The 26,808-nt window shown below is 42.1% G+C and overlaps 2 protein-coding genes across 2 annotated transcripts; both read left to right on the top strand.

Moving 5' to 3' along the window:
- Positions 1 to 3,219: 3,219 nt before the first annotated feature.
- LOC308089011 (extracellular calcium-sensing receptor-like) lies at positions 3,220 to 9,617 on the top strand (the record flags this gene model as incomplete). The annotated part of the gene is made up of 8 exons (XM_080433590.1): positions 3,220 to 3,319; positions 4,292 to 4,460; positions 4,814 to 4,871; positions 5,766 to 6,035; positions 7,534 to 7,809; positions 8,177 to 8,404; positions 8,500 to 8,623; positions 8,704 to 9,617. 8 exons carry the CDS (start codon positions 3,220 to 3,222, stop codon positions 9,615 to 9,617), a joined length of 2,139 nt encoding a protein of 712 aa, XP_080289716.1.
- A 3,213-nt stretch (positions 9,618 to 12,830) lies between these two features.
- Positions 12,831 to 22,564, top strand: LOC308089022 (extracellular calcium-sensing receptor-like; the record flags this gene model as incomplete). Its single annotated transcript, XM_080433601.1, has 9 exons — positions 12,831 to 12,969; positions 16,426 to 16,585; positions 16,946 to 16,973; positions 17,848 to 17,934; positions 18,472 to 18,741; positions 20,205 to 20,294; positions 21,122 to 21,352; positions 21,446 to 21,569; positions 21,651 to 22,564. The coding sequence occupies 9 exons, from the start codon at positions 12,831 to 12,833 to the stop codon at positions 22,562 to 22,564; spliced, it is 2,043 nt and encodes a 680-aa protein (XP_080289727.1).
- Between the last annotated feature and the right edge of the window lie 4,244 nt (positions 22,565 to 26,808).

Raw genomic sequence — 26,808 nt, forward strand, 5'->3', positions numbered from 1 at the left:
TGGTGTGTGTGTTCCAGAGAAGCTGAATCTGTCAATCCTTTGTCATCCTTCTTTCATAGCCCTTGAGAAGGCATTGCCTGTAAGTGCATACATTGTGTAGTGAGCATTTCTGGTTGGTTTGTGTACACAAGATGGTTGCCTTGTATTGATATAATACTTACCTTGTTCATGCTTACCTGATGTAGCTGGGTTACAGACAGTAATACTTACCGTGCCTATGTAATGCTGTGTGGAATTTATACTTACCAATGCTATTGTATTCTGTATTTTACACTGCTCCATGAGTAAAGGATCTAAACAGCATGTTGTGGTCCTGAGAATTATTTATAGACCTGTTTAGGTTGCTGGATAACTGATGGGGAAATATCAGTGAGGCCATTATACTACAAAAAACAAAACATATTGGAATAAAGCTCAGTAGAATCCCAAAGTATATTTACAGAGAAAGGAGGGGCGGGGGTCAGAGGATTCTACTATCACAGTATTCAAGGAGTTAAACTACTGTATGTTCACTTGTATTTTGAGGGCAGGAATTCTTCTAGGTTAGTTTTGAGTTTGGATAGGGAGTCGAGAACCTTTATGACTTTTGGTAAGTCATTCCACATTTTGGTAGCAGCATAGTAGAATGCATTTTACCCATGTTTGAGACAAATTTTGGGGGAACGAGGTCAGATGATCTCCTTGAAATAGAACTGATGATGTGGTGCCCATGGGGCCTCACTCTAGAGAAGTAGTTTGACAGGTATCTGGGCACGAATTCTCTGAGTATCTTAAAGACCAGACTCATTGAGAGAAATGCACTCTGTCTTCCACCTTGATCCAACCAAGACTAGCAAAGTGAGCTGGGAGAAGATGAGTCCTGGTGGAGAGGCGGAGAAGTAGTCTTATGAAGTTTTTGTTATTTTTTTTTTTACATTGAGATGTTCGTGAGCCATGAGGTGCAAGCAATGTCGAAATGACATTGAATGAGGGCTCCAGCTACAATCCTTAAAAAAAAAAGTACCCAGGGTAGTAGCTGAGTGCTCATGTCCAGCAACGCCTTGCATACATAGACACACACACATGAAAACCTGCAGCTAACCAGTACAGCCATAGTCTTATACTGTTGGCCACTCTCAGCTCCACTGGAGCAGTTGGGAGTTCAGTGCCTTCAAGGGGACTTTAGCTGTGTTGAGGGAGGCCATTCACCTCCACACCCAGATTTTTCCTGCCGGTCCGAGGAATCGAACCGGGAAACCTTCTGGCAACAAGTGCGCTCCTCTAACCTCATTGTTCTTGTTGAGAGTGGAGAGGAGATCCTGCCCAAAAATATTGTTCTTATTGGTTGACTTTCATAATCACCTTTGATGCAATTTTTTTCACTGGAAGGTTTGTTATCCAAAATACAACCCAAATAGGTTGTTTACTTGTGATTACTGTACATCGTCACCAACTGTGTCCGTAAAGTCTTCAGTAACTCTGGGCCAATGAGCCGGAGCTTGACCCATGTCCCATCTATTACAAAATTACAGGAGCCTGACCCTAGATAACAGTTTGGGCCAAGGCCTGCTGGGGCCTGTCAGGCTTGGAGACCTCAAATATAGTAGACCTCTGGGTGACTCCGGCCAACTAAGTATACGATTTAACCACTTGAACCATAGACCACAGTCGACCCTAACACTGAGGCATCCAAGCCTCCAGAAACAGAGGAAACAAGAGAGCTGTCCACCTCCATCCTGGGAACTTGTGTTAGGTGAGTGGGTTACTGGAGACAGTAGAACATCTCAGGTGGTCTTTGTGTTGGGGTGAGTTGCCTTGCCTAGGCTAGAATAGCCTAGAATGTGCAATACAATGTGTTTATAGGGTTTACTGTGTTAACATGAGGTTCATGTGTTGTGTTATAATCATTGTGTATGTGTCACATCAATGTGGTAGGGAGGGGTAGTTTTGGTGTTGCCCCCCTCCATTTCCTCATGTAAGTGAGTGGGTTTAGTGTTTGGTTTGCAGCCTCATAAATAAAAGTGTGTTCTTATAAAATGGTGATCAATACTAATCCTTCACATCTGCAACCCACCGGCCACCGGCCATTACAATAATATCTACATTTGGGGTATTTTGTAACCAGTATGAGTGGTTTCTCATTCCTCTCTGTATTATGACACTGTACAATCGACCTAGCTACAGCCCTAGGAAAACATTGTATTCTATTATGACACCGTACAATAGACCGAGCTACAGGCCTAGAAAATCATTGCACCTGTTGAGCCACTGTTTCATCACCCCTGGGCCAGATGTCATCAGTGGTAAACACACACCTGCCTTTGCTTGCCCAGCTCACGTTTATTTTGTACCCACCTGGGTATAGTCTGTTGTTGCCAGACAATCGGAGATGTCTGCCTAAAAGATACGTCCGGACACTTCTGAATGCAAGGTAGTTGCAAGACCACTGGCGAGAACACAAAGCTACGCCCACTGCTTTAGAAACCAATCATATCACCTCCCCAATAAGAAGGACGGCCCTAAAACCTTTGATTGCATCATTCTCTAGCTGAGTGAAGTGTTTAGAGACTCACTGGTGATTTTCCATGTGCTGGAGCTCACAAACAACCTGTTCCTCTAGGGGACACAAGGGATGACGATGACATATTTAAACATATATAATATTTCAAAATCAGTTATATAAGCATACAAATTGTAATAAATAGAGGTACAATACAAGGCCGGTGTCACGCACAAGGAAAGTCTACACGGCAAATAGGCAGAGTAGTACTATTACTAGTAGTACTACTGTTAGCTTTAACTAGTAGATTTTATCATTTTCAATGGTCATTGAGTTAAGGCCATTTGAAGTATCATGACACTTTGACACTGCTGCAACACTACTGTATAGCATCCCATGTGTGTGCAATTTAGATTATTTGGTGTGACCATTCTCATGCCAGACCCAGCCCGAACAGTGCTTGTGGCAAGTTTGGTGTTGATTGGAGCAACGGTGCGCGTTGACACTATGTGGCCCTCAGAGGCCCCTGGCCGCAGTAAGCTGGGTTGTACAATATGTGGCCCTCAGAGGCCCCTGGCCGCAGTAAGCTGGGTTGTACAATGTGTGGCCCTCAGAGGCCCCTAGCCGGAGTAAACTGAGTTGTACAATGTGTGGCCCTCAGAGGCCCCTAGCCGCAGTAAACTGGGTTGTACAATGTGTGGCCCTAAGAGGCCCCTGGTCGCAGTAAGCTGGGTTGTACGATGTGGCCCCTGGCCATAGTAAGCTGGGTTGTACAATATGTGTCCCTCAGAGGCCCCTGGCCGCAGTATGCTGGGTTTTACAATGTGGCCCCTGGCAGCAGTAAGCTGGGTTGTACAATGTGGCCCCTGGCAGCAGTAAGCTGTGTTGTACAATGTGGCCCCTGGCAGCAGTAAGCTGTGTTGTACAATGTGGCCCCTGGCAGCAGTAAGCTGTGTTGTACAATGTGGCCCCTGGCAGCAGTAAGCTGGGTTGTATAATGTGGCCCCTGGCAGCAGTAAGCTGGGTTGTACAATGTGGCCCCTGGTGCGGATTGCACTAAAAAGCAACAAAACTTCCTGTTGGGCTTAGCTCATGAATCCAAGAGGCTTTTTTGTGAGACTGGGCGTGATACATGTGCGTTCTCGCCGTTCTGAAGTTTGTACATGTATGTGAAAACATAATGTGGGGTTTCATATTAGAAATTTAGTAAGAGGCGCTAATTGAGCCATTTTGACCCACTAATTTTCAAGACCCATAATGTAATTTGTTGATGCACTTGTGAGGCGTGTGCAAAGTTGCGCAAGTTTTTCAGCATCTTTGTGTCTTCAAAACTGCAATTCTTTTGTGCATAGAATAAAGAACTAGAAAAAGATCGTTTCAGAGATTGTTTCTGCTTGGAGCTTTATATATACATTTGTATATTGATTTTCAAAAATCCATAATGCATTTCATGACCCACAATGGGTGAATAGTTGCCAATGTAGCTCTGGTGAGACAGTATGATTGACACATTACAGGATACACACGACATTATTCTAATATGAAAATATTGTTAATGTATGTTAAGCCCTGCCTCTACTTCTGCCTCTGCTCAGATGAGTGTTGTGAAAGATTACGTAATGCCATAAGGTGGCACAGGGGATGGCACAGCACTGTGTATAAAACGTAACAACTGGACAATGGATTTAGAGAAGGGAGGGGGTGTTAGACAGAGGAGGACAGTCATGATGGCTTCTCTAGACATACACCTGCTTTCATACCTGCACTTGTACTTGATATTGTTCTCTTCCTTCTCTCCTTTGTCTTCCTCAGCTTTCTCTTCTTGTGAGTTAAAGGCACCGTTTCATCTCAACAGAGTTTACAAGCCTGGGGACTTGGTTCTGGGTGCCGTGTTTGATATCCACCTGTCTTCGTCACTGCACTCTGAGACCGGACGTGACATGTCTTTCACCTCCGAGCAACAGCACCCCATTTGCTATAAGTGAGTATCACAAATATAACAGCAAGAAAGAGAACAGGGACCTTGTTTTGATGTATGGCCATAGGATTAGTTGATTATTATTACTACAAAGATACATGTGGCATTTTGTGTGTTAGTTTCGACATTGATGAGTTCAGATGGGCCCAGACCATGGCTTTTGCTGTTACAGAGATCAACAGAAACCCCAGCCTGCTGCCCAATGTGACTCTGGGGTATATTCTCTATGATACCTGTTACACACTTGGCGTTGCATTCCGTGCAGCGTTGTCATTGCTCAGTGGGAGAGAGGAGCGGATTCAATTGAATGAGAGCTGTGTTGGGTCTCCTCCAGTTCTCGGAATTGTGGGTGATAGTGGGTCAGCACAGTCCATTGCCATCACTAGTGTATTAGGTTTGTACAGAGTGCCCCTGGTAAGTTGCTAACTCCAACCCCCTTTTACCATCACCTTGATGATGATGTAATTTGGTTGTTCACAAATATAATATGATTTACAATGTATATAGTATTCATACAACATATTTACTTGCAGGCAGAGCATGTGAGCGGAGCAGGTAGATTTGGAATGTAGGTTTTCTTAAGGTCAGAGTGCAAAGCGTCTGTGTTTGAGGTTTGATTCACCCTGGACCTGAGAGTAGGAATTCTAAAGGCCCTGAGTCAGGCTGCTCTCGTTGTCACATATTAGGGTGTGTGTGTATTAGAGTGACAGGTTGAGTGGAGCTTGAGAACAGCCTCCTCAATCTTCACTCCACTCACATGCTTTTGTTTGCAGGAGAATTTTTTCACCATAAATAAACAAAATAAATAGATGTGTGTGTGTGTGTGTGTGTGTGTGTGTGTGTGTGTGTGTGTGTGTGTGTGTGTGTGTGTGTGTGTGTGTGTGTGTGTGTGTGTGTGTGTGTGTGTGTGTGTGTGTGTGTGTGTGTATAAACACATGCACACACAGATGTTTTTTGTCTTTTTCAGATAAGTGCCTATGCCATGTGCTCCTGTCTGAGTGACCGTAGTCAGTACCCTTCCTTCTTTAGAACAGCCATAAGTAATGCTGTCCAGGTGAACTCCTAAGTAGTACAGTACATGTTCCACACACTTAACAAATACCTCCCTCTAGTGAATGTAATTGATATTGCATATCACCTCTCATTTGCTTTTGTGTATTACTGCTGCTGTTGCCTAAGGTCTCTGTTGATACTAGCATCAAAAGAGAAACAGACAGACATTCTAGTTCAGTTGCCAAAGGTCAAGGATTTACCACGTTTTGAATTGACTAGTTTAAGCACTTATCCCTCCATTCTTCATCCAATCAGGTGCGAGCTATGCTCCAGATTATGAGACGGTTCGGGTGGACCTGGGCAGGGTTGGTGTTTATGGATGATGCTTATGGCCACGACGCCGCTCAAATGTTCAAGTCTGAGCTGGCCCAGTCTGGCTGGGGTTGCCTGGCGTACGTGGAGCTTTTTCCCTGGGGCGCTGACCCAGCTAAAGTCCAGAGGCTTGTCTCTGTGATGAAGAAATCCACAGCTCGTGTGGTCGCTGTATTTGTATATGGGATGCGTCTGATTAAACTCTTGGACGAGGTTGGGTTTATGATCTATGTTAATTTAGGAACTCATGATTATAAGGAGTCTGAAATTAGTTATATCAAAGTGAAGACATCCGTTCATACTGTATACTATATGAAAAAATAGGTTATTTAAAGGTAGGGTAACTGAATTTCTTTGGCTAAAATAATGATTAAATAGCTCTATATTCTGATAGTACTCATTGCTATAGAGTACTTGTTCAGTAACAGGAGTCTCCATATCTCTCCAGCTCTTTATTAAACAGAAAATGCATTTTCAGGTCGGTATACCAAATGTATCCAATCAGGATAGAGAAGGATACAGAGTAAACAAGTAAAATTGGAAGTGATGACACAAAGAAATGAGCAGACAAAATTGGAACTGGATCACTATCAAAATGAAGCTGATAAATGGGTACTCTCTCCTGATTGGCTGAAATGTTGTCACCTACCTGAAAATGTATTTTCTGTTTACTAAAGAGCTGGAGAGACAGTGAGACCTGTTGCTGTTGATTACAATCAACCAGTGGTGTAAAGTAACCAAGCACATTTACTCAAGTACTGTACTTAAGTACACTTTTGAGGAATTTTTACTTTACTAGAGTGTTTCAATACTTTTACTTCTATTCCACTACATCTCAGAGGCAAATATAGTTCTTTTTACTCCACTACAATTATTTGACAACTTTAGTTACTAGTTACTTTTACTAGTAGATTTTGATTATTATTACAAAACATACATTAACCACCTCAGCCCTATGCATATTTGAAAATAGCCGATCTACGACTACAAAATGTGAGTACATCTTCCACCACTGCAATCAACAGGTGGTAAAGCAGAAGGTGACCGGTCTACAGTGGATAGCTGATGTGAGCTTCATGGAAGAGGCAACGCTCCTGACTCCTCACTACATGACCTATGTGAGAGGCAGCCTGGGCATTACGTTCCGTCGTGGAGAGATACCAGGCCTCAAGGACTTCTTGTTGAAAATACGCCCTCAAAATGACCAAAACGGCCATGACAATATGCTAGTGAGTCTTTTGTTTAATTTCAAAGTGCAAGGTGATCATTTATTGTTACATCTTGTGTACAGGTACATGAGAGTAAAACAATTGTTTTGTTTGGCTCGGATTGAGCGGTCATTCTGAATTATAAGTGGAATATTTCGGGGATTGGGGGTCATTAGCGTTTCTCAAGCTTTACTTTGGCTAGTTTGTTCAAGTATGTGATTGTCCTGGGGAAGAAGCTCTTTAGCAGTCGACTGCCAGTGTGGCCTTGTGACTGTGGAGTCACTTTTCATGTAGCATCTTCTAAAACAATCCGTTTTTGGGGTGTCTACGATCTTTGATGATTCTGCCAGCTTTGCTGACACAGCGTTCATCGTATAAGTCTTGGTTGGAGGGATGATCACATCCGCTGATACGTTTTGGCTTTAATTGCAATTTCAATCTGAGGTTTTTAAATATTCACAAGGTATTATATTTCTGTTTCAGTATTCATTTTGTTTCTTAAGGTGAGGCAGTTTTGGGAGCACACATTTCAGTGTAAATTTGCACCCCTTCCGTCAGATTGGGTGGATGCTGGTGGAAGGGCGTGTACTGGACAAGAGGACCTAGGAACAGCAGAAACTACCCTTTTTGATATGTCTAACCTCAGGGCAGAGTATAATGTGTACAAGGCTGTGTATGCTCTGGCCCATGCCCTCCATGACATGTTGCAATGTGTGCCAGGAAGAGGGCCTTTCACTGGGCACAGCTGTGCCACTTTGCAGACAATAAAGCCATGGCAGGTGGGATATAAATAAACAGTTTACTAGAGTTTCGCGTGCGTGCGTGCGCGTGCGTGCGCGTGCGCGTGCGTGGATGTGTGTGTGTGTGTGTGTGTGTGTGTGTGTGTATAATATATCATTTGGGGGTATAAGTAGTAGGTAATTGGGGGGGATAAGTATTCTGCTCAGGAACACCGAAGGCCTCCTCCCATTCCCTAATGCAGAGAAGGTTAGGGAAAATATAGTTCATGTTTAAATTGTGTTGTAAATACTGCAACGATGTAGTTACTACATAAACAGTCCCTGTCAGTGTCAGTATTGTGTATCATGTACACAGTAGGTTTTTTAAATGTCACTTGCACATAATTGTGTTCATCACCATTTCTAGCTTGTGCATTACCTGGAAAGGGTCAACTTCAACACATCATTTGGTGATCAAGTATCATTTGACGCGACTGGTGATGCCTTACCAATCTGTAATATCATGAACTGGGCGTGGCTCCCTGATGGAAGCGCAAAGGTTCACAATGTAGGTGTGTTCAAGAAGTCAGCCTCCACAGGTGAAGAACTCATCCTTGATGAAGACAGAATCTTCTGGAACTTTGAAACAAACAAGGTCACTTTGGCTGGCTAAAATACCTAATGTTGTGCTCATGATGTGAATATGATTTAGTTTGGACTGAAATTGAACATTGTTACTTTCCTCTGTAGCCTCTTCGGTCAGTTTGCAGTGAGAGCTGTTCCCCTGGAACCCGTGTGACCAGAAGGAAAGGGGAACCTCTCTGCTGCTTTGACTGCCTTGCTTGTTCTGAGGGAGAGATCAGCAATGAGACTGGTAGAGACTGTATGTACAGTAGGTAATCTTTAGGCTGATACTGCACTTGTCTGTGCCTTTAACCTTGTCCTCTTTGTTAGACTCTACAGAGTGCACCAGTTGTCCAGAGGACTTCTGGTCCAGTCCCCAGCGTGACCACTGTGTCCCTAAGATCATGGAGTTCCTCTCCTACCACGAGGGCCTGGGTATCTCCTTGACAACCATCTCATTACTAGGCACACTTATATGTGCCATTGTCCTGGGAATCTTCGTCTATCATCGAGACACGCCCATGGTACGCGCCAACAACTCAGAACTCAGCTTCCAACTTTTGCTGTCACTCAAACTATGTTTCTTGTGCTCACTTCTGTTCATTGGCCATCCCATGCTCTGGACTTGTCAGCTGAGGCATGCAGTATTTGGGATCAGCTTTGTGCTGTGTGTTTCGTGTATCCTGGTAAAGACTATGGTGGTGTTGGCTGTGTTCAGGGCCTCCAAGCCTGGGGGTACAGACATTATGAAGTTTTTCGGTGCTGTGCAGCAGAGAGGAACAGTTCTCGCTCTTACTTCCATCCAGGCAATAATCTGCATAGTCTGGCTTGTGACTGCCTCACCAACCCCTCATAAAAACACACAATACCAAAGTGATAAGATAGTCTATGAGTGTGAAGTGGGATCAACAGTTGGTTTTGCAGTGTTACTAGGTTATATTGGTTTACTGGCTCTCCTCAGTTTCGTCCTAGCATTCATGGCAAGGAATCTTCCGGACAACTTCAATGAAGCCAAGTTAATCACTTTCAGCATGTTGATCTTCTGTGCCGTGTGGATAGCCTTCATCCCAGCATATATCAGCTCTCCAGGCAAATATGCAGATGTAGTGGAGGTATTTGCTATTTTAGCATCTAGTTTTGGCCTTTTAGGGGCGCTGTTTGGACCAAAGTGTTATATAATGCTTTTGAAACCTGAGAGAAACACTAAGAAGTCCATCATGGGTCGCGGTGCCACCAAGACATAGAAGCAGCAATTCAATGATAATACATGTTCTGTAGCCTACAACAATTTTATATTGCTCTTTGATTGCTGATCACCTTGTTAGTAATAGATTACGTTTTCTACCAGATTAAACTAAATCTAGTCAGAGATGCAAATATCTATTATCTATCATAAATAATGTTGGTGAAAAGTTGATTACCTTAAAGACTAAGTTTGGTGATTTTAGACCCATATAGACGAGAACATTTAGCCCCTCTTCATTCTCTGTGGTTCAAAGTACTGCAGGCATGTAAGAGGCAAATTATGTTTAGGTTTAAAATTGGGTAATGTATCTGTTAACCTTAATTGTCTAACAGCATTACTTTTGAATGGCTCTGGTTTCAATTAAAGTTGCTTTGTGTGATATTTTCATGGTCAAAAGGCTTGAAAACAATATTCTCTGTATGAAGGTTTCATAATACTACCAGCCATCCATGTAGATTTGTCTAAAGCTTGTTTTAAACTGCTGGCCCTACTCTAAGCTCCCTTGTTGCTCATAGCCTTGCTTCCCACTATAGGATACTCAGGACAGGGAAATCACTTGTGCAAAGACCATTTACACAATAGACCGAATTCCTGGCCACGCCCCCTACTTCCGCTCCGGTATGCGATAATTGTCCGTGACGTCCTGTAGCAGCCGGTGTTGTGTCAGAAGCTGTCCACTGCCGAGAAATGTCCAGACCGCCGCGGCAGCGAGCAAGGGGGCGGATCCTATAAGGTTATGAGTCCCGCCCCCATAAATGTTCAGCCCACTTATTTAGAGAAAAGCTGTTTTCATCAATGCATAATATGGAACGGAAGGAATTTACATTTTAATACGATAGACAAACAATTTATAAGCATGCGCAGTGGGAGTACAGTAGGCCTATATTAGCCTACATCGTTTATTTAGTATTATACAACAGGTAGTTCCGAGTCTTCCGAAGAAGCAATCTGATTGGTTGAAATAGCTATCTACCCGTTCTTCAAACGAGCATGACAGCACACTTAATCAAAATATAAAAGAGCAGAGCCGGCTAAGTGGCTAGGCTAGCAGTTTGCATGGGAAGTTTGCGCCCATAGCTAAATCTGGCATTAAAAAAATAATAATTTCTATCGAATGGGGCTGTGTGGGACTATGTGAAAAGGAGTGGTAAATTAATGAAAAATCAAGACAGCCCCAAAGACACGATGCCAGCACTATTTGACCCCGCTGATTCCGAAAACAGAAATTAATGGAGGGGGACTGTATTCGGCAATACTAGCTTGCCAGGTAATATCCAACCCCCTTTTCTCAAACCAGGTGAGTGATAAATTGATAAAAATAGCTAAGCCAACCCCAAACAGCCCCAAAGACACGATGCCAGCACTGTTTGACCCCACTGATTCCGAAAACAAAAATTTATGGAGGCAGACTTTATTCTGCAATACAGACTTGCTTGCCAGGAACTGTCCAGCCTCTTCTCTCAGACCAGGTGAGTGGTACATTCGTTAAAATGGCTCTACCAACTCCAAACAGCCCAAAATGCACAATGCCAGCACTATTTGACCATGCTGATTCCGAAAACGGAAATTAAAGGACGGCAGACTTTATTTGGCCATACCAATTTGCTTGCCAGGAACTGTCCCCCCCCCCTTTCTCAGACCAGGTGAGTGAGAGATTCATTAAAATTGCTATGACAACTCCAAACAGCCCCAAAGACACGATGCCAGCACTATTTGACTCCGCTGATTCAGAAAACAGAAATGAAAGGAGGCGGACTGTATTCGGTAATACAGATTTGCTTGCCAGGAACTGTCCAACCCCCTTTTCTCAGACCAGGTGAGTGGTACATACAGTATATGAAAATGGCTAGGCCAACGCCAAACAGCCCCAAAGACACGATGCCAGCACTATTTGACCATGCTGATTCCGAAAACAGAAATTAAACGACTGCAGACTTTATTCTGCAATACCGATTTGTTTATTCCGCCCCTTCTCAGACCAGGTGAGTGGGAGATTCATTAAAATGGCTCTGCCATCTCTAAACAGCCCCGAAGACATGATGCCAGCACTATTTGACCCCAATGATTCTGAAAACATAAATTAAAGGAGGCGGACTGTATTTGGCAATACCGATTTGCTTGCAGACTAGGTGAGTGAAATTGATAAAAATTGCTATGCCAACTCCAAACAGCTCCAAAGACAAGATGCCAGTAGGACGGCGGACTTTATTCGGCAATACCGATTTGCTTGCCAGTAATTGCCCCCCCCCTTCTGAGTGAGAGATTCATTAATATTGATATGCCAAAGTGGCACGGTGGCACAGTCGGTAGCGCTGTTTCCTCACAGCTAGAAGGTCCTGGGTTCGATTCCCGCCGGGGACGCTGTGGGTGCTAGGGGCGTGCCCTCTCCCTCCGCGTCATCAGCGCCCATACCCTAGGTGGGGTTGGTGAAAGGGCCTTTCTGTGTGGAGTTTGCATGTTCTCCCCGTGTCTCTTAGGGTAGTTAATACCCTCACGAAAACATGTAGTAATCCTTGTCGCTATACCGCCGCCCCCATGACAGCCAGGGCGCCTGATGGAGGGGAAGGGAACTGGTTGGAATAACGTGTTCCTTCCACAACAAGAAGACAAGAAGGTCAGTTGGCTCTCATGCATTGAAGGAGGCATGAGCTCGGCCCTGGGCTCCCTAGGCTGGTGGGGGGAGTGTAGCGCCCAGGATCACTTAGAAAATTGGCACTAGGTGAAAAAAAGGGTTACAAAATAGTGGGATAAAAATTTAAAAAAAATTGCTATGCCAACTCCAAACAGCCCCAAAGACACGATGCCAGTACTATTTGACCCCGCTGATTCCGAAAAACAGAAATTTAAAGAGGCAGACTGTATTCGGCAATACAGATTTTCTTGCCAGGAACTGTCCACCCCCCTTTTCTTAGACCAGGTGAGTGGTACATTCATGAAAATGGCTATGCCAACTCCAAACAGCTGTAAAGACACGATGCCAGCACTATTTGACCCCACTGATACCGAAAACGGAAATGAATGGAGGCAGACTTTATTCGGCAATACAGATTTGTTTGCCAGGAACTGTCCAAGTAAATGCACTTACTTACTTACTTACTTGATAGTCAGTGTTGGACTAGTACTATTTATTTATTTATTTTCCCCCTGTAGAATACCATCCAGGCTCCGACCCGAGTCATCCAATCATAATAAGACACGAAATGTAACGGAGATGTTGCAGTCCATCAGTGGAGTGTCGGTGGCCGTGCTCGACGGTGTGCTGGACAAACTGTTCGATGAGATGGTTCTCAGCGATGGAGAGAAGGATGCGATTAGAGCAGAGAAAAGCAGCGCTGCAGTTAAACGACATGGTGCGAAAGAAAGGGAACTAAGGATCATCAAAGTTGATCGCTGCACTTCATCAACTGGATCCCACCCTTCATCAACATCTGGGTTTAGACAAACCATGATTTGTCTAGCAGTGGTTCTCAACCTTTGTGTGCAGCCACTTCCAAATGGCTGCACTTGTTAAGTGGTCAGATGGGTGGGCCCGCATGTTTATTTTAATGATCAATCAGTCAATTGTTTTCTGGGTTAACAGAACTTGTTTTCTGGCTTAATAGAACTAAAATAGTATACTTTAAGTTCCTATTCATTTGTATCACAATGAAAACTAATTTCTCGAGGTTTTAAAGATAAAATACATTAACATTTGTTTACATATTTCTTTTTTATATTAATGTTATGTTATCAATAACATCCTAGTGTTCTGCCAATTATTTGGGGGCCTACTTGCAATATCCTGATGGCCCACAAGTGGGACCCGGCCCACAGGTTGAGACTCTGGTCTATAGAACCCTATAATGTTGGCTTATGACTAGAAATAAAGTAATCAGCAGGATCTCAGATCTCTTGGATGTTTATCTTTTAGTTTTTTGCAGTGACCACTGTATTTAGTCTTGTTGATGAATCCAATTTTGTTTATTTGTATATTTTTGGGCATTTTGCAGAGAACTGAACCCTTTTGCAATTCTGTTAAACCTCTTTGATTTACGGGATATGGTGATTTGCCATTTTAAATCTCTCTCCTACTTGCAGATTTGATTAAAGAAACCGATACATAGATTTACAGTTCTGTATCCTAAAAGTGTCCGTCTCACTTTTTTAGTATAGTTCACCATTCCACACATGCTTGGTACTGTTGTTAAATACTTTTACCATTGTTTGAGTATTTCTATCCACTATTACACATACACCTTTGACAATTTCATCTAATAAACAATTGAATCAGAACAGCTTAGGCATTGACCCTTGTGATTTTTAATTGGTGTTATTGTACAGTTTCGACCTTGTGACCATTAAATGGCCTCTAAGGCCTGGGTTAATTAAATAACAGGTAGATGGCATCACTCAGCTAAGGGACTCATTTGGAACACATCTGGTGAGTTGAAGATGCGTTCGGCTTCATTCTCGTTTCCCCCCACAGTAAGTGCATTTACTCAAGTACTGTACTTAAGTACAATTTTGGGGTACTTTTTTGAGCGGTGCAACCGCTCCTATAAGTGGGTTTAGGACCCATCCGTGGTGAAAGTTTTTCTTTCCGTCGTGAAAATGTGTCTTTCGCTGTGACGCCATGCTGTGGAAAACACGCCCATTGGCTAAGCTTCGCAGGATTGGCTGTGATTGGCTAGCGAGACGCATGATGAAATTAATAACACATAAATAGCACCGCTCACTTCACACTGGGTGTGATTTTTGGGCGGTGTAGCCGCCCCTATAAGTGGGGTTGGGACACCTCATTAGCTGTATTGTGATTGGCTCATTAGTACACCCCTAGCTGTACTGTGATTGGCTGACTCTATTCAGCACTGTGATTGGCTAGCGAGACACATGATGACATTAATAACCTATAAATAGGATTATGCACTTCCAAAAATCCATTTATTTTGGAAGTGAACTTCCATCACTATGATGACCACTGTGATGACCACACCGCCCACTTCACACTGGGTGTGATTTTTTGGGCGGTGAAACCGCCCCTATATGTGAGGTTTGGATATTTGCACACCAAATCCTGCGCTGTGATTGGCCACCAGTGTACCCCCCTAACCCTGCACCGTGATTGGCCAATCACAGTCTATTCAGGACTGTGATTGGCTAGGGAAACATGACACATGTGCATAGCCCTATAAATAGGACTATGCACTTAAAAAAAAGTGAATCACACATTGTGGGTGGAAAGGGTATTAAAAAAAACACATTATTCTTTTAAGTGAGCTTCCATCACCGTGATGACCACTGTTAAATAACAACAGTGACATAGTGCTCCAATTCCACATGCTGTGATTGGCTAGTGAGACATATGATGAAATTAATCTAAAACCACTTTGATGTGACACTAGTATATTTAACTTAGATGCTGTCCATTTCGTGAGAACAGTAAAAAGGAACTCAAAGATCACTATGGCTGAAATGAGAAAAGGGAAAACCGATATTGAGAAGAAAATAGAAAGTCTTCCTAGAACTGGCCCTTTCAGATCAAAGGATATATCAGAAAAGGTTAAAGACAGAATTGTGACAAAGCACAGATCTGGCCAAGGTTACAAAAGAATTTCAGCTAAACTTAAGATTTCTAAGAACACAGTTACCAACATAATCCGTAAATGGAAGAGACGAGCCTTGGTGGGAAACGTAAAGAAGAACCCAAAAATCGCTATGTTTGAAATGGGAAAAGAGGAAAAGGATAAAATGAAAATGATAAGATCAAAGGGTATTCCAGAAGAGCTCAAAGACAGAATTGATACATGATTGGTTGACTCCATTCAGTATTGTGATTAGCTAGCAAGACACCGCCCACTTCACACTGGGTGTGATTTTTATATTATAAATGGAATATTTCCATTTTTGATATTTTATATCTCAGAGGCAAATTTTTACTCCACTACAGTATTATTTGAACTGTTGTTACAAGTTACGATTTTTAAAAGAAAAATCTAAAGAAAAAAAGAAGTACTTCTTCCTCAGCCACTTCAACCCCTTGAACTCCAGCATCCATATTCTGGGGGGAACAATAGCCAAAAATAGCAGATCTACAAGCTCTCAACACGTCGCAATGCCCAACAGGCTTTTACTTCCCGTATCTGAGTGACGTAGGTAGGTCTCTTTAGGAGACCAGAAGATTGGAGTCTATTCATTCCAAAGGGAGAGTGAACGTGAACAAAGCTTCTGAACCATTCTTTAGCCCATGGTCACTGAACTAAATATTGGACCCACTCGTCACAAGTCCCACAATCTTCCCAACATTCTGACCCTAAAATGGCCTTTTTTCAGAGATACAAACCAGGAGAAAATCAATTTGATTTTATCCCAGCAACACACTCTCGCAAGACCTAGCACCAGTAAACTTAGGACGTTCGCGAGATCTGCCGGCAGACGGCGTCCACTTAGAGGACCAGTTGTGTACCATTTTGCCTCTAGTGGCGAAGCGTGAGTTGGGCTATCTTCCTAAATTAAGCATCTTTGGCAACGTGACGTAGATCGGCTATTTTTGGCAAAGAGATCTGGCGTAGGCAGAAAAACGTAGTCGGGTTCAAGAGTTCCGAAACCTCATAATTTACAAATTAAGCACTGGGCACAGGGGATGGCACAGCATTGATGAGTGTTGTGAAAGATTACGTAATGCCTTAAGGTGGCACAGGGGATGGCACAGCACTGTTTATAAAACTTAAACAGTGTTAGACAGAGGAGGACAGTCATGATGGCTTCTCTAGACATACACCTGCTTTCATACCTCTACTTGACCTTGATATTGTCCTCTTCCTTCTCAGCTTTGTCTTCCTCTTCTTGTGAGTTACAGGCACAGTTTAATCTCAGCAGAATGTACAAGGCTGGAGACTTGGTTCTGGGTGGCTTAATTGACGTCCACTTCTCCTCTGCGCTCCCTGAGCTGTCTTTCACCTCCAAGAGACTGGACCCCACTTGTGATGGGTGAGCATCACAAATACAATAGGATTAGTTGATGATGTATAATAATTTCTACAAAGATACATATCAAGGTTACAGTGTAATTCTGTGTGTTAGTTTTTGGATTGAAGGGTTCAGAGAGGCCCAGACCATGGCTTTTGCCATTAATGAGATCAACAGAAACCCCAGCCTACTACCCAAAGTCACTCTTGGATACAGTATCTACGATACCTGTCGCACGCAAGGAGTTGCATTCCGTGGAGCATTGTCATTGATCGGTGGGAGAGAGGAGCAGTTTACACTGGATGAGAGCTGTGTTGGGTCCCCTCCAGTGCTCGGAACTGTGGGTCCTGTTACCTCAAAAAGTTCTATTGCCACCTCTAGTGTATTAGGTTTGTACAGAGTACCCTTGGTAAGTTTCCTGCTTGACCTCGACCACTGCCTATTTTATATATATATATACAGAGAGGGGAAGCAGGCTTTCAAAAAAAAGCTCAATGCATCTGTGTTAGAAGTTTGATTCTTTGCCCAAACCTGAGAGTAGGAATCCGAGACAGACAGATAGACACAGAGCTCTCTCTGTCTCTCTGTCAGAGATAGAGACAGAGAGACACAGTGAGAGAGAGACTTAGTTACTTGTTTTAGAAGAGAATACACTTAAGGTGATTAGTAGTTTTCTTACCTACCTATGTTGAATGCACTTATTGTAAGTCACTTTGGATAAAAGCATCTGCTAAATGACCATAATGTAATGTAATGTAATGTAATGTAATGTAATGAGACACAGTGAGAGAGAGAGAGAGAGAGAGAGAGAGAGAGAGAGAGAGAGAGAGAGAGAGACACAGCGAGAGGGGGTGATTACCCTGCAGGATTTATTGTTATTGCCCATCTTATGAAAAAGCCAATGTCCACATCTCTTAATAAAATGTGTAGCCTAGTAATTCATTAGGGGTTAAAATGTGATGTTTTGTGACAGTGTCGCTGTCCATGGTGCTGAAGGATGCACAGTACATTGTGATTAATATACTAAGGTAGATTGTTTGTGTTACAGCACATTGGGCTCCAATTGCTTTTTGAAATGAGATAACAATGCCAAAGGTCGCCACTGCTTGTTTGAAGCTAAATGTGTGTTTTATTTATTTTTTCTGACACCCTGCTCAGCTTGCATGCTCTGCTAGCAGGATTTTATGTCTTCAAAATATAATAATAATAACAACAATAATATCAACAATAATAATAAACAAAATGTTGTGGATTACAGAACAGATGCATTGTGTCTTCTTCAGATAGGTATTGCTCCTGGCTGCTCCTGTCTGAGTGACGTGAATCAGTTCCCATCCGTCTTCAGGACATGCCCAACTAGTGTCTTCAAGGTGACCTTCTATATGTGTTGATATCTGGTAGATCAGCGTTTCTGTCCAGGGGACAGAACATTTTGATAATATTTGGAATACTAGACTGGTGCTCACCGGCCTACTGTTTTGTACTACCCGTTCTATCCGTTTTCAGAGTACCTGTTGTACCTGTCTGTCTGTCTGTCTCTCTGTCTGTCTGTCTGTGTCCCTTTTATGCTCATATATGGAGAGCTCTGTATCTGTCTGGTCCCTTTTATACCCATATATGGAGATCCCTTGATGTCATAAGTATATACCCATGTATGGGCATGCCCATATATGGGCATATTGGTCAGATCGGCGACCATTTGACTGCTGTGTAAAGTCGTCTTAATGGCCCTGAATGATCCAGAAAAGGTTAGTAGCTACTGCTGGAGATGAAGATCATGCAACAGCATCAAAAGAGAATGATTAGCCCTTTTCCATTGTGGAATCTGTGCAGGAGATTCACTGAAGATTTCCCACCCTGTGAATAATCTAACCTAAACACTTATCCTCCATTCTTTATCCAATCAGGTACGAGCTATACTCCAGATTATGAGGCGCTTTGAGTGGACTTGGGTGGGATTTTTGTTTAGTGATGATGACTATGGCCGAGATGGTGCCCGATTATTCCAGTCTGACCTGGCCCAGTCTGGTTTGGGTTGTGTGGCTTATTCAGAGGCTCTGCCCTTTGACAATAACCTGGCCAAACTTCAGAGGATTGTCACTGTGATGAAGACATCCACAGCTCGTGTGGTCATTGCATTTGCATATGGAGCTTACATACTTCATCTCATGGAAGAGGTGTGTTGTGTGTGTGTGTGTGTGTGTGTGTGTGTGTGTGTGTGTGTGTGTGTGTGTGTGTGTGTGTGTGTGTGTGTGTGTGTGTGTGTGTGTGTGTGTGTGTGTGTGTGTGTGTGTGTGTGTGTGTGTGTGTGTGTGTGTGTGTGTGTGTGTAGATATAGATATTAACATTTATATATATTAACATTTATTTATTTATTTCAACACAATCAACAGGTGGTAAAGCAGAAGGTGACAGGTCTGCAATGGATAGCCGTTACAGGTTGGTCGACACATACTAAGTACCAGTCTCCTCGTTACTTTCCATACCTGATAGGCACCCTGGGTGTGGCCATGCACCGTGGAGAGATACCAGGCCTCAAGGATTTCTTGTTAAAAATACATCCTGAAAACAGCCATGAAAATAACATAGTACGTTTTTTTGTTTAATTTAGTATTTAAGCTGCAATTAATCGCTTTTTCAATATTCACAAGGCTGCACTATGTAACTTTCCTCGTCTACCCCGGATTTGAACCCGGTTTCCTGCGCAAGTGCTGACATTTTTACCATTGAGCCAATAGAGCCTGCCTGCTTGCAGAGGATACATTTAATTTTGACCATCGGGTCAAAATTTGTGTCAGATCCTGTGTCTATGTGAGACATGACCTTTGACACGATCTAAATGTCTCAATAGAAGAGCAGGAAGACAAAATACAACCCGCACACACACACACACACACACACACACACACACACACACACACACACACACACACACACACACACACACACACACACACACACACACACACAGACACAGAGAGAGACTGAAAATATATATTGAACAACATTTTTACATAGAGCTGCTTTATGCATTGTTGTTTTTTCAGGTGAGGCAGTTCTGGGAGCGCACATTTCGGTGTAAATTTGCACCCCTTCCGTCAGATTGGGCGGATGCTGGTGGAAGGGTGTGTACTGGACAAGAGGACCTAGGAAGAGCAGAAACGACCCTGTTGGATGTGTCTGGACTCAGATATGAGTACAATGTGTACAAAGCTGTGTATGCTCTGGCCCATGCCCTCCATGACATGTTGCAATGTGTGCCAGGAAGAGGGCCTTTCACTGGGCACAGATGTGCCACTTTGCAGACAATACAGCCATGGCAGGTGTGATATTAATTCAGTTTACCTGTTAAGGTTTCTAGTGTGTTTTAAATCTGGGCTAAAACCCATCTTTTTTCCTTGGGTTATGGTTCCCCCTAGTTTTATTGAATTCATTGCTATGGTAATTGTTTGACCATACGTGCGGGCGCATTTTACTGTGTTTCTTTGCTGCTGTGTTTTTGTTGTATGACCTGTTGTGAAGTGCACAGAGACCCCTTGGGGTGATGTTGCACTGTAAATAAAAATAAACAGTAAACTAAAGATGAGATCGGTGAAAAGCAACAAAACTTGACATCGTAAGATCTTTCGTGTATCATCAGATGGCCAGCTCAGTGTCATCAAGCCATGCCCTCGTCTCTGGTCCTACGTCGAAGAGGCTAACTTCTGAAGGTGGTCTGTATAGGGGGCAGGTGATAATTATATGTTCTTCTGAAGGTGGTCTGTATAGGGGGCAGGTGATGATTATATGTTCTTCTGAAGGTGGTCTGTATAGGGGGCAGGTGATAATTATATGTTCTTCTGAAGGTGGTCTGTATAGGGGCCCGGGGTGGTACGGTGGTTAGCTCTTCACCTTTGACACCATCTCCCAGGTCCCACATGTACTGATGGATTCATGTGCACCCAGCCGTCTCCGACTTCCGCTTTCAAGATATCGCCAACCTGTTAATAGACTTGAGGTCCATAGAACTTGAGCATCTCTTGTGCCACCTTATTGTAGGGATCCAATCAGGAGAGAGAACCCCATAAATACAATTTATCAGCTTGTGTTCCAGTTCCAATTCTGTCTAATATTTCATTTGTTTACTAACATTCTATATAGAATGAGAATGTGACGTCACACCATTGAAAGTATAGTTGAAAACCTCACAAATGGCGTCATCTGTCCATTGAACTCCATTGAACGGGTTCCTCAAGCTATATAGCAATGGTTACTACAGGGATATAGAGATATTTAACACTTATTTTAACCCCAAAAAAAGTTTAATGCCCCCCACCCTTTTCAATGGCCAGAAAGTTAATGCCCGCACACACACACACACACACACACACACACACACACACACACACACACACACACACACACACACACACACACACACACACACACACACACACACACACACACACACACACACTCACAGTTCCTGTCAATGTAACTTGTGTATATTGTATCCAGTAGTTTTTAGGTTTTTTTAAGTCTCATACTCTTCATGACTCTTCTCATCGCCATTTCTAGCTTCTCTACTATGTGGAGAAGGTCAACTTCACCACATCATCTGGTGATCATATATCATTTGATGGGAATGGCGATCTTGGTGAACCAATCTATGATGTCATGAACTGGGCATTGCTCCCTGATGGAAGTGTAAACGTTCAGAATGTAGGTGTGGTCAAGAAGACAGCCTCCGGAGCTGAAGAAATCATCCTCGATGAAGACAGAATCTTCTGGAACTTTGAATCCAAAAAGGTCACTTTAGCTTTCTATAATAACTCATGTTGAGCTCATGATGTGAATGTAATTTAGTTTAGACTTAACGTTCATTGTTACTTTCCCCCGTAGCCTCCTCGGTCAGTTTGCAGTGAGAGCTGTTCCGCTGGAACCCGCTTGGCCAGAAGGAAAGGGGAACCTGTCTGCTGCTTTGACTGCATTGTTTGTTCTGAGGGAGAGATCAGCAATGAGACTGGTAGATTTACATTCTGTGTATACAGTAGGTTTAGGCTGATGCTGTACTTGTCTGTCCCTTTAACCTTGCTCTCTTTTTTAGACTCTACAGAGTGCACCAGTTGTCCAGAGGACTTCTGGTCAAGTCCTCAGCGTGACCACTGTGTCCCTAAGATCATGGAGTTCCTCTCCTACCACGAGGGCCTGGGTATCTCCTTGACAACCATCTCATTACTAGGCACACTTCTCTGTGCCATTGTCATGGGAATCTTCGTCTATCATCGAGACACGCCCATGGTACGCGCCAACAACTCAGAACTCAGCTTCCAACTTTTGCTGTCACTCAAACTATGTTTCTTGTGCTCACTTCTGTTCATTGGCCGTCCCATGCTCTGGACTTGTCAGCTGAGGCATGCAGTATTTGGGATCAGCTTTGTGCTGTGTGTCTCGTGTATCCTGGTAAAGACTATGGTGGTGTTGGCTGTGTTCAAGGCCTCCAAGCCTGGGGGTGCAGACATTATGAAGTTTTTCGGTGCTGTGCAGCAAAGAGGAACAGTTCTCGCTCTTACTTCCATCCAGGCAATAATCTGCATAGCTTGGCTTGTGTCTGCCACACCAACTCCCCATAAAAACACACAATACCAAAGTGATAAGATAGTCTATGAGTGTGAAGTGGGATCAACTCTTGGTTTTGCAGTGTTACTAGGTTATATTGGTTTACTGGCTCTCCTCAGCTTTGTCCTAGCATTCATGGCAAGGAATCTGCCAGACAACTTCAATGAAGCCAAGTTAATCACTTTCAGCATGTTGATCTTCTGTGCCGTGTGGATAGCCTTCATCCCAGCATATATCAGCTCTCCAGGCAAATATGCAGATGTAGTGGAGGTATTTGCTATTTTAGCATCTAGTTTTGGCCTTTTAGGGGCGCTGTTTGGACCAAAGTGTTATATAATGCTGTTGAAACCTGAGAGAAACACTAAGAAGTCCATCATGGGTCGCAGTGCCACCAAGACATAGAAGCATAAATTCAATGATAATACATTTTCTGTGTATTTAATTATATTATTATATGGATGTATTTGATTGCTGATCACCTCGCTAGTAATAGATTATGTTTTCTAACAGATTAAACCAAATCCAGTCAGAAATGCAAACATCTCTGAAAATGGATTACCCTCCCTCAAAGATAAGTTTGGTGTATGTAGACAAGAAATGTGCATCTCTTCATTCTCTGTTGGTCGAAGTACTACAGGTACTGTATGTAAGAGGCACAGTATGTATAGGTTTAAAATAGGCAAATATACCCTTTAGCTGTTATTGTCTAACACCATTATTTTTAAGGCCTCTGGTTTCAATGGGTTAAAGATGCATGATATTTTGCTTAGAGTTTTTCAATCCTTATGACCATGAAAATGTCATGCATCTTTAACCCATTGAAACCAGAGGCCTTAAGGGGCGAGGTAGAAACCCGGGTGTTACAACAAGCTTATTTAAATTGTGTCACCACTTGACAGTATTTTTGCATATGCATTGTTGGAGATACAACAAAATGTCTTCAAATATTAAAGTACAGAATCTTTATTACATTTGTATGGTGTCACTCTTTTTTTTCCATTTTCAATTTATTTTAAATGAAACTTACAAAACACTGGCACATGCATGATGGAAAATAATTGTCAGATGTTTTACTAAAGTAAACGTAGCAATACCACAATGTAGAAGTAAAGAAAAAAAAAAAAAAAAAGGTATACAAGTGTAACAAAATATGTTGTTGTTGTTGTTGTTGTTGTTACTATTATTATTGGAACCAGACTTTATGGTTTATTATTATGGTTTATTTTCTTATTTTACTTAAGACCGACTTATGTTGAGAATTACAATTGAACACACTTTGTTCATTTAAGACAAAGTCCTTCTCTTTGCTGTTATTTATTACTTAGAGGGGAATACCACACATTTTCAACATTGAACCATGTCATAATGTACCTTAGAGCTGTTGTGTGGAAATGAGAAAAATGTCCCCCCCCCCCCCTCTATGTTGCCTAAAACTGGAGAATCGATTGTTGGGGTCATGTGATCAGTGACATACGGAAGGTGTACTCTTTGGCCTGCCCTCTGGGCGGCCTCATTCACTGGAATGGGGAATTTCACTTCCAGCTGAAACAGTCCAACTTGAATATAAAGTTAAGACTTAATTGTTAAAGCATTTTCAGCCAATTGACCTCTATTATCTACAAGTACAATGTCTTGTGAAATGTGATATAAAACCATATGCCATTATAAACTACTACAAGTCGCACCGTTTCAGCTGGAAGTGAGATTCCACATTCTAGTGAATGAGGCAGCCTAGAGGGCAGGCCAAAGAGTACACCTTCCGTATTTCACTGATCACATGACCCCAACAATCAATTCTCTAGTTCTAGGCAACATAATTTAATGTTTTAAAGTCGTGTGGACATTTAATTTCCACACAACAGCTCATAAGGTATATTATGACATGGTTCAATGTTAAAAATTAGTGGTATTCCCCTTAACACTCGGGGGCAACATCTAAAAGGGAAGCCTATAGTCTCCACAAACAAGAATATGAAAACAACAAATTATGACACATTAGGTGTTATTGTCAGATACTCCCTAGAAGCAGACATCTCCATGTATTCAGGTTATTGGTGGATACTCCCTAGACTAACAGCAGGTTTTCCCCAGTGTTGCCATGTCTGCTTATTATACACGACTTTGGGCTTGTTTTTCTGTAAAGTGGCTTGTAAATATTGGTGGTTGCGGGTTGCGTTTTTTTGGTCTTGTTTCTAAAGTGTAGTTGCTTATTTGGGCTTGCTTGCTACAGTATAATGTTGTTTAAACCAGTGGTTCTCAAACATTTTCAAGTCAAGGACCACCCAAATTAATATGTATTTGTCCTGCGGACCCTCATCTGAAGATATTTCGTGCCAGGGACCCCCGTACCAGATTTGTGTTGTTAAAATGTTCCAAAAATATTCCACAATTCTCACTTTTTTTCACGATAAAGAAAATAAATAGCAGATCTACAAGTCGTTGTGAGTGTGTAGATCAGCTCGTAGATACATATCCGATGTATAGGTTTAAAGTACTCATGTGGCCTATAGTTGCTTCTTTTGGGCTTGTTTTCATAGAGCTGGTTGCTTATTTCTCTCGCAAAATCTGGCAACACTGGTTTTCCCGCCCCTCCCCCACCCAGGTGTTTGATACAAACAAACTCCTTCATAATTTGTTATTGAAATGGTGAAATAAACAACTTATAATGTAACGTTACACAACATAGAAGTACAGTAGAGTTGTCTCTGTTGTCAGGGAGTTAAAACTACTGAACCACATGTGTGGCAAGTTGAAAGAAAAGTGTGAGACTGCATTTGTTTGCTTTCCCAATATTCTCAGGTGAGTTAGCCAAATAGGCTACTTAGCTGCTTAGCATTAACTTAACATGTAGCCTACATGCATTAGAGCAGATTTGTGTGCCATTTCACTTTTATTATTTTACTTTGAAATGTTTTGGTAAAGCAAAAACGAATCAGGATATATTTAACTGTGTGTTGTGAATAGAATATGTTGTAATGCCAATAAAGCTCCTTTGAATTTAAATAGAATTGTAATAAGCTTTGTAATATTTTTTTTTAAATAAATATTATGTTTTGTTAGGTTGTCAATGTCGTAGGCCTAGCATAGCTATGATAATGCATAAATTCCAAGTGTCGCAGTACCAAATCCTTGTTAAACCCTCCTGAATAAAGAGCATCAGCTCTCAACAAAGGGATTAAAGGGATATTTCACTTTCAAAAAAACTTTGGGTCATTTTATCATCTACTCAGGCTTTTGTGAGCCCCCCAGACAGTTTTTAAGTTGCTTGATTCACTATTTAGATATTTGATATTAATTTTATCAGACACTTCCCCTTCCTATACAAACCCATTATAACTTCAAACTACATTTCTAACATGTTAGATTCATCAAAAACACCCGTCCTTGGTTCTGGTGACTCACCCTGCCCTCCTAATACGCGAGGGGGCCGTGTTTTTTTTATTACTTTTTTCATTTATTTTATTTAATATTTTTATTGTTTTTATTTTTTTTTCATTTTCCCAAAAAGATATTAAAAATAAATGAAAAAAGTTATAAAAAAAACATGGCCCCTCACGTATTAGGAGGGCAGGGTGACTCACCAGAACCAAGGACGGGTGTTTTTATGAATCTAACATGTTAAAAATGGAGTTCGAAGTTATCATGGGTTTGTATAGGAAGGGGGCGTGTCTGATAAAATGTATATCAAATATCTAAATACTGAATCAAGCAACTTAAAAACGGTCTGGGGGGCTGACAAAAGCCTGAGTAGACGATAAAATGACCCAACGTTTTTTTTAAAGTGAAATATCCCTTTAAAGGGTTAGTTCAGATTTTTTGAGTATTTTCTGTAGGAAATACTTACCATTAATGTAGTGGTTGCAAAGGTATTAATTGATTGCCCGAGTCCCGTGGTCAGAGTTATGGTCCGGTTCTGATAAATATGAAGTAGTACCGGTAGATTAGTAGATTTGGTGGGGCCCGCTCATTCAAAATAAATGAATTAAAAAAACTAGCGTCATTTGTATTATTGACCTATTTCTACCATATAGAGCAGGTTTCGTTCAATTTCGACCCCTCTGTCACATGGTACTAATGTTCGTGTCCAGAATCACTGCGCCGCGGCAGCCTACTCACGCACAAAATATATGACACAAAAAATAGTAACATGTGACAGAGGGGTCGAAATTGAACGAAACCTGCTCTATATGGTAGAAATAGGTCAACAATACAAATGACGCTAGTTTTTTTAATTAATTTATTTTTAATGAGCGGCCCCCACCAAATCTACTAATCTACCGGAACTACTTCATATTCATCAGAGCCGGACCATAACTCTGACCACGGGACTCGGGCAATCAATTAATACCTTTGTAACCACTACATTAATGGTAAGTATTTCCTACAGAAAATACTCAAAAAATCTGAACTAACCCTTTAAGTAGAGCAGGGGTTCTTAAACATGTTCATGTCATGGACACCCATATTGATAGGCTATGTAGGCTATTTGCCTGCAGACCCTATTTATTTTTAAATAGGGTATTTTTTAAACAATTTTTTCTTTTTCCAAAAATAGTCACTCCATGTCCTTTTCCCCCCTTTTTTTTCAAATAGCCAATCTGCAAGCTGCAGCTCACAATGGATGTGCTGGCTATTTTGTATCTTAT

Source organism: Gymnoscopelus braueri, assembly GCF_963280865.1.
Source record: "Gymnoscopelus braueri genome assembly, chromosome: 1".
In the NCBI taxonomy this organism is placed as follows: Eukaryota; Metazoa; Chordata; class Actinopteri; order Myctophiformes; family Myctophidae; genus Gymnoscopelus; species Gymnoscopelus braueri.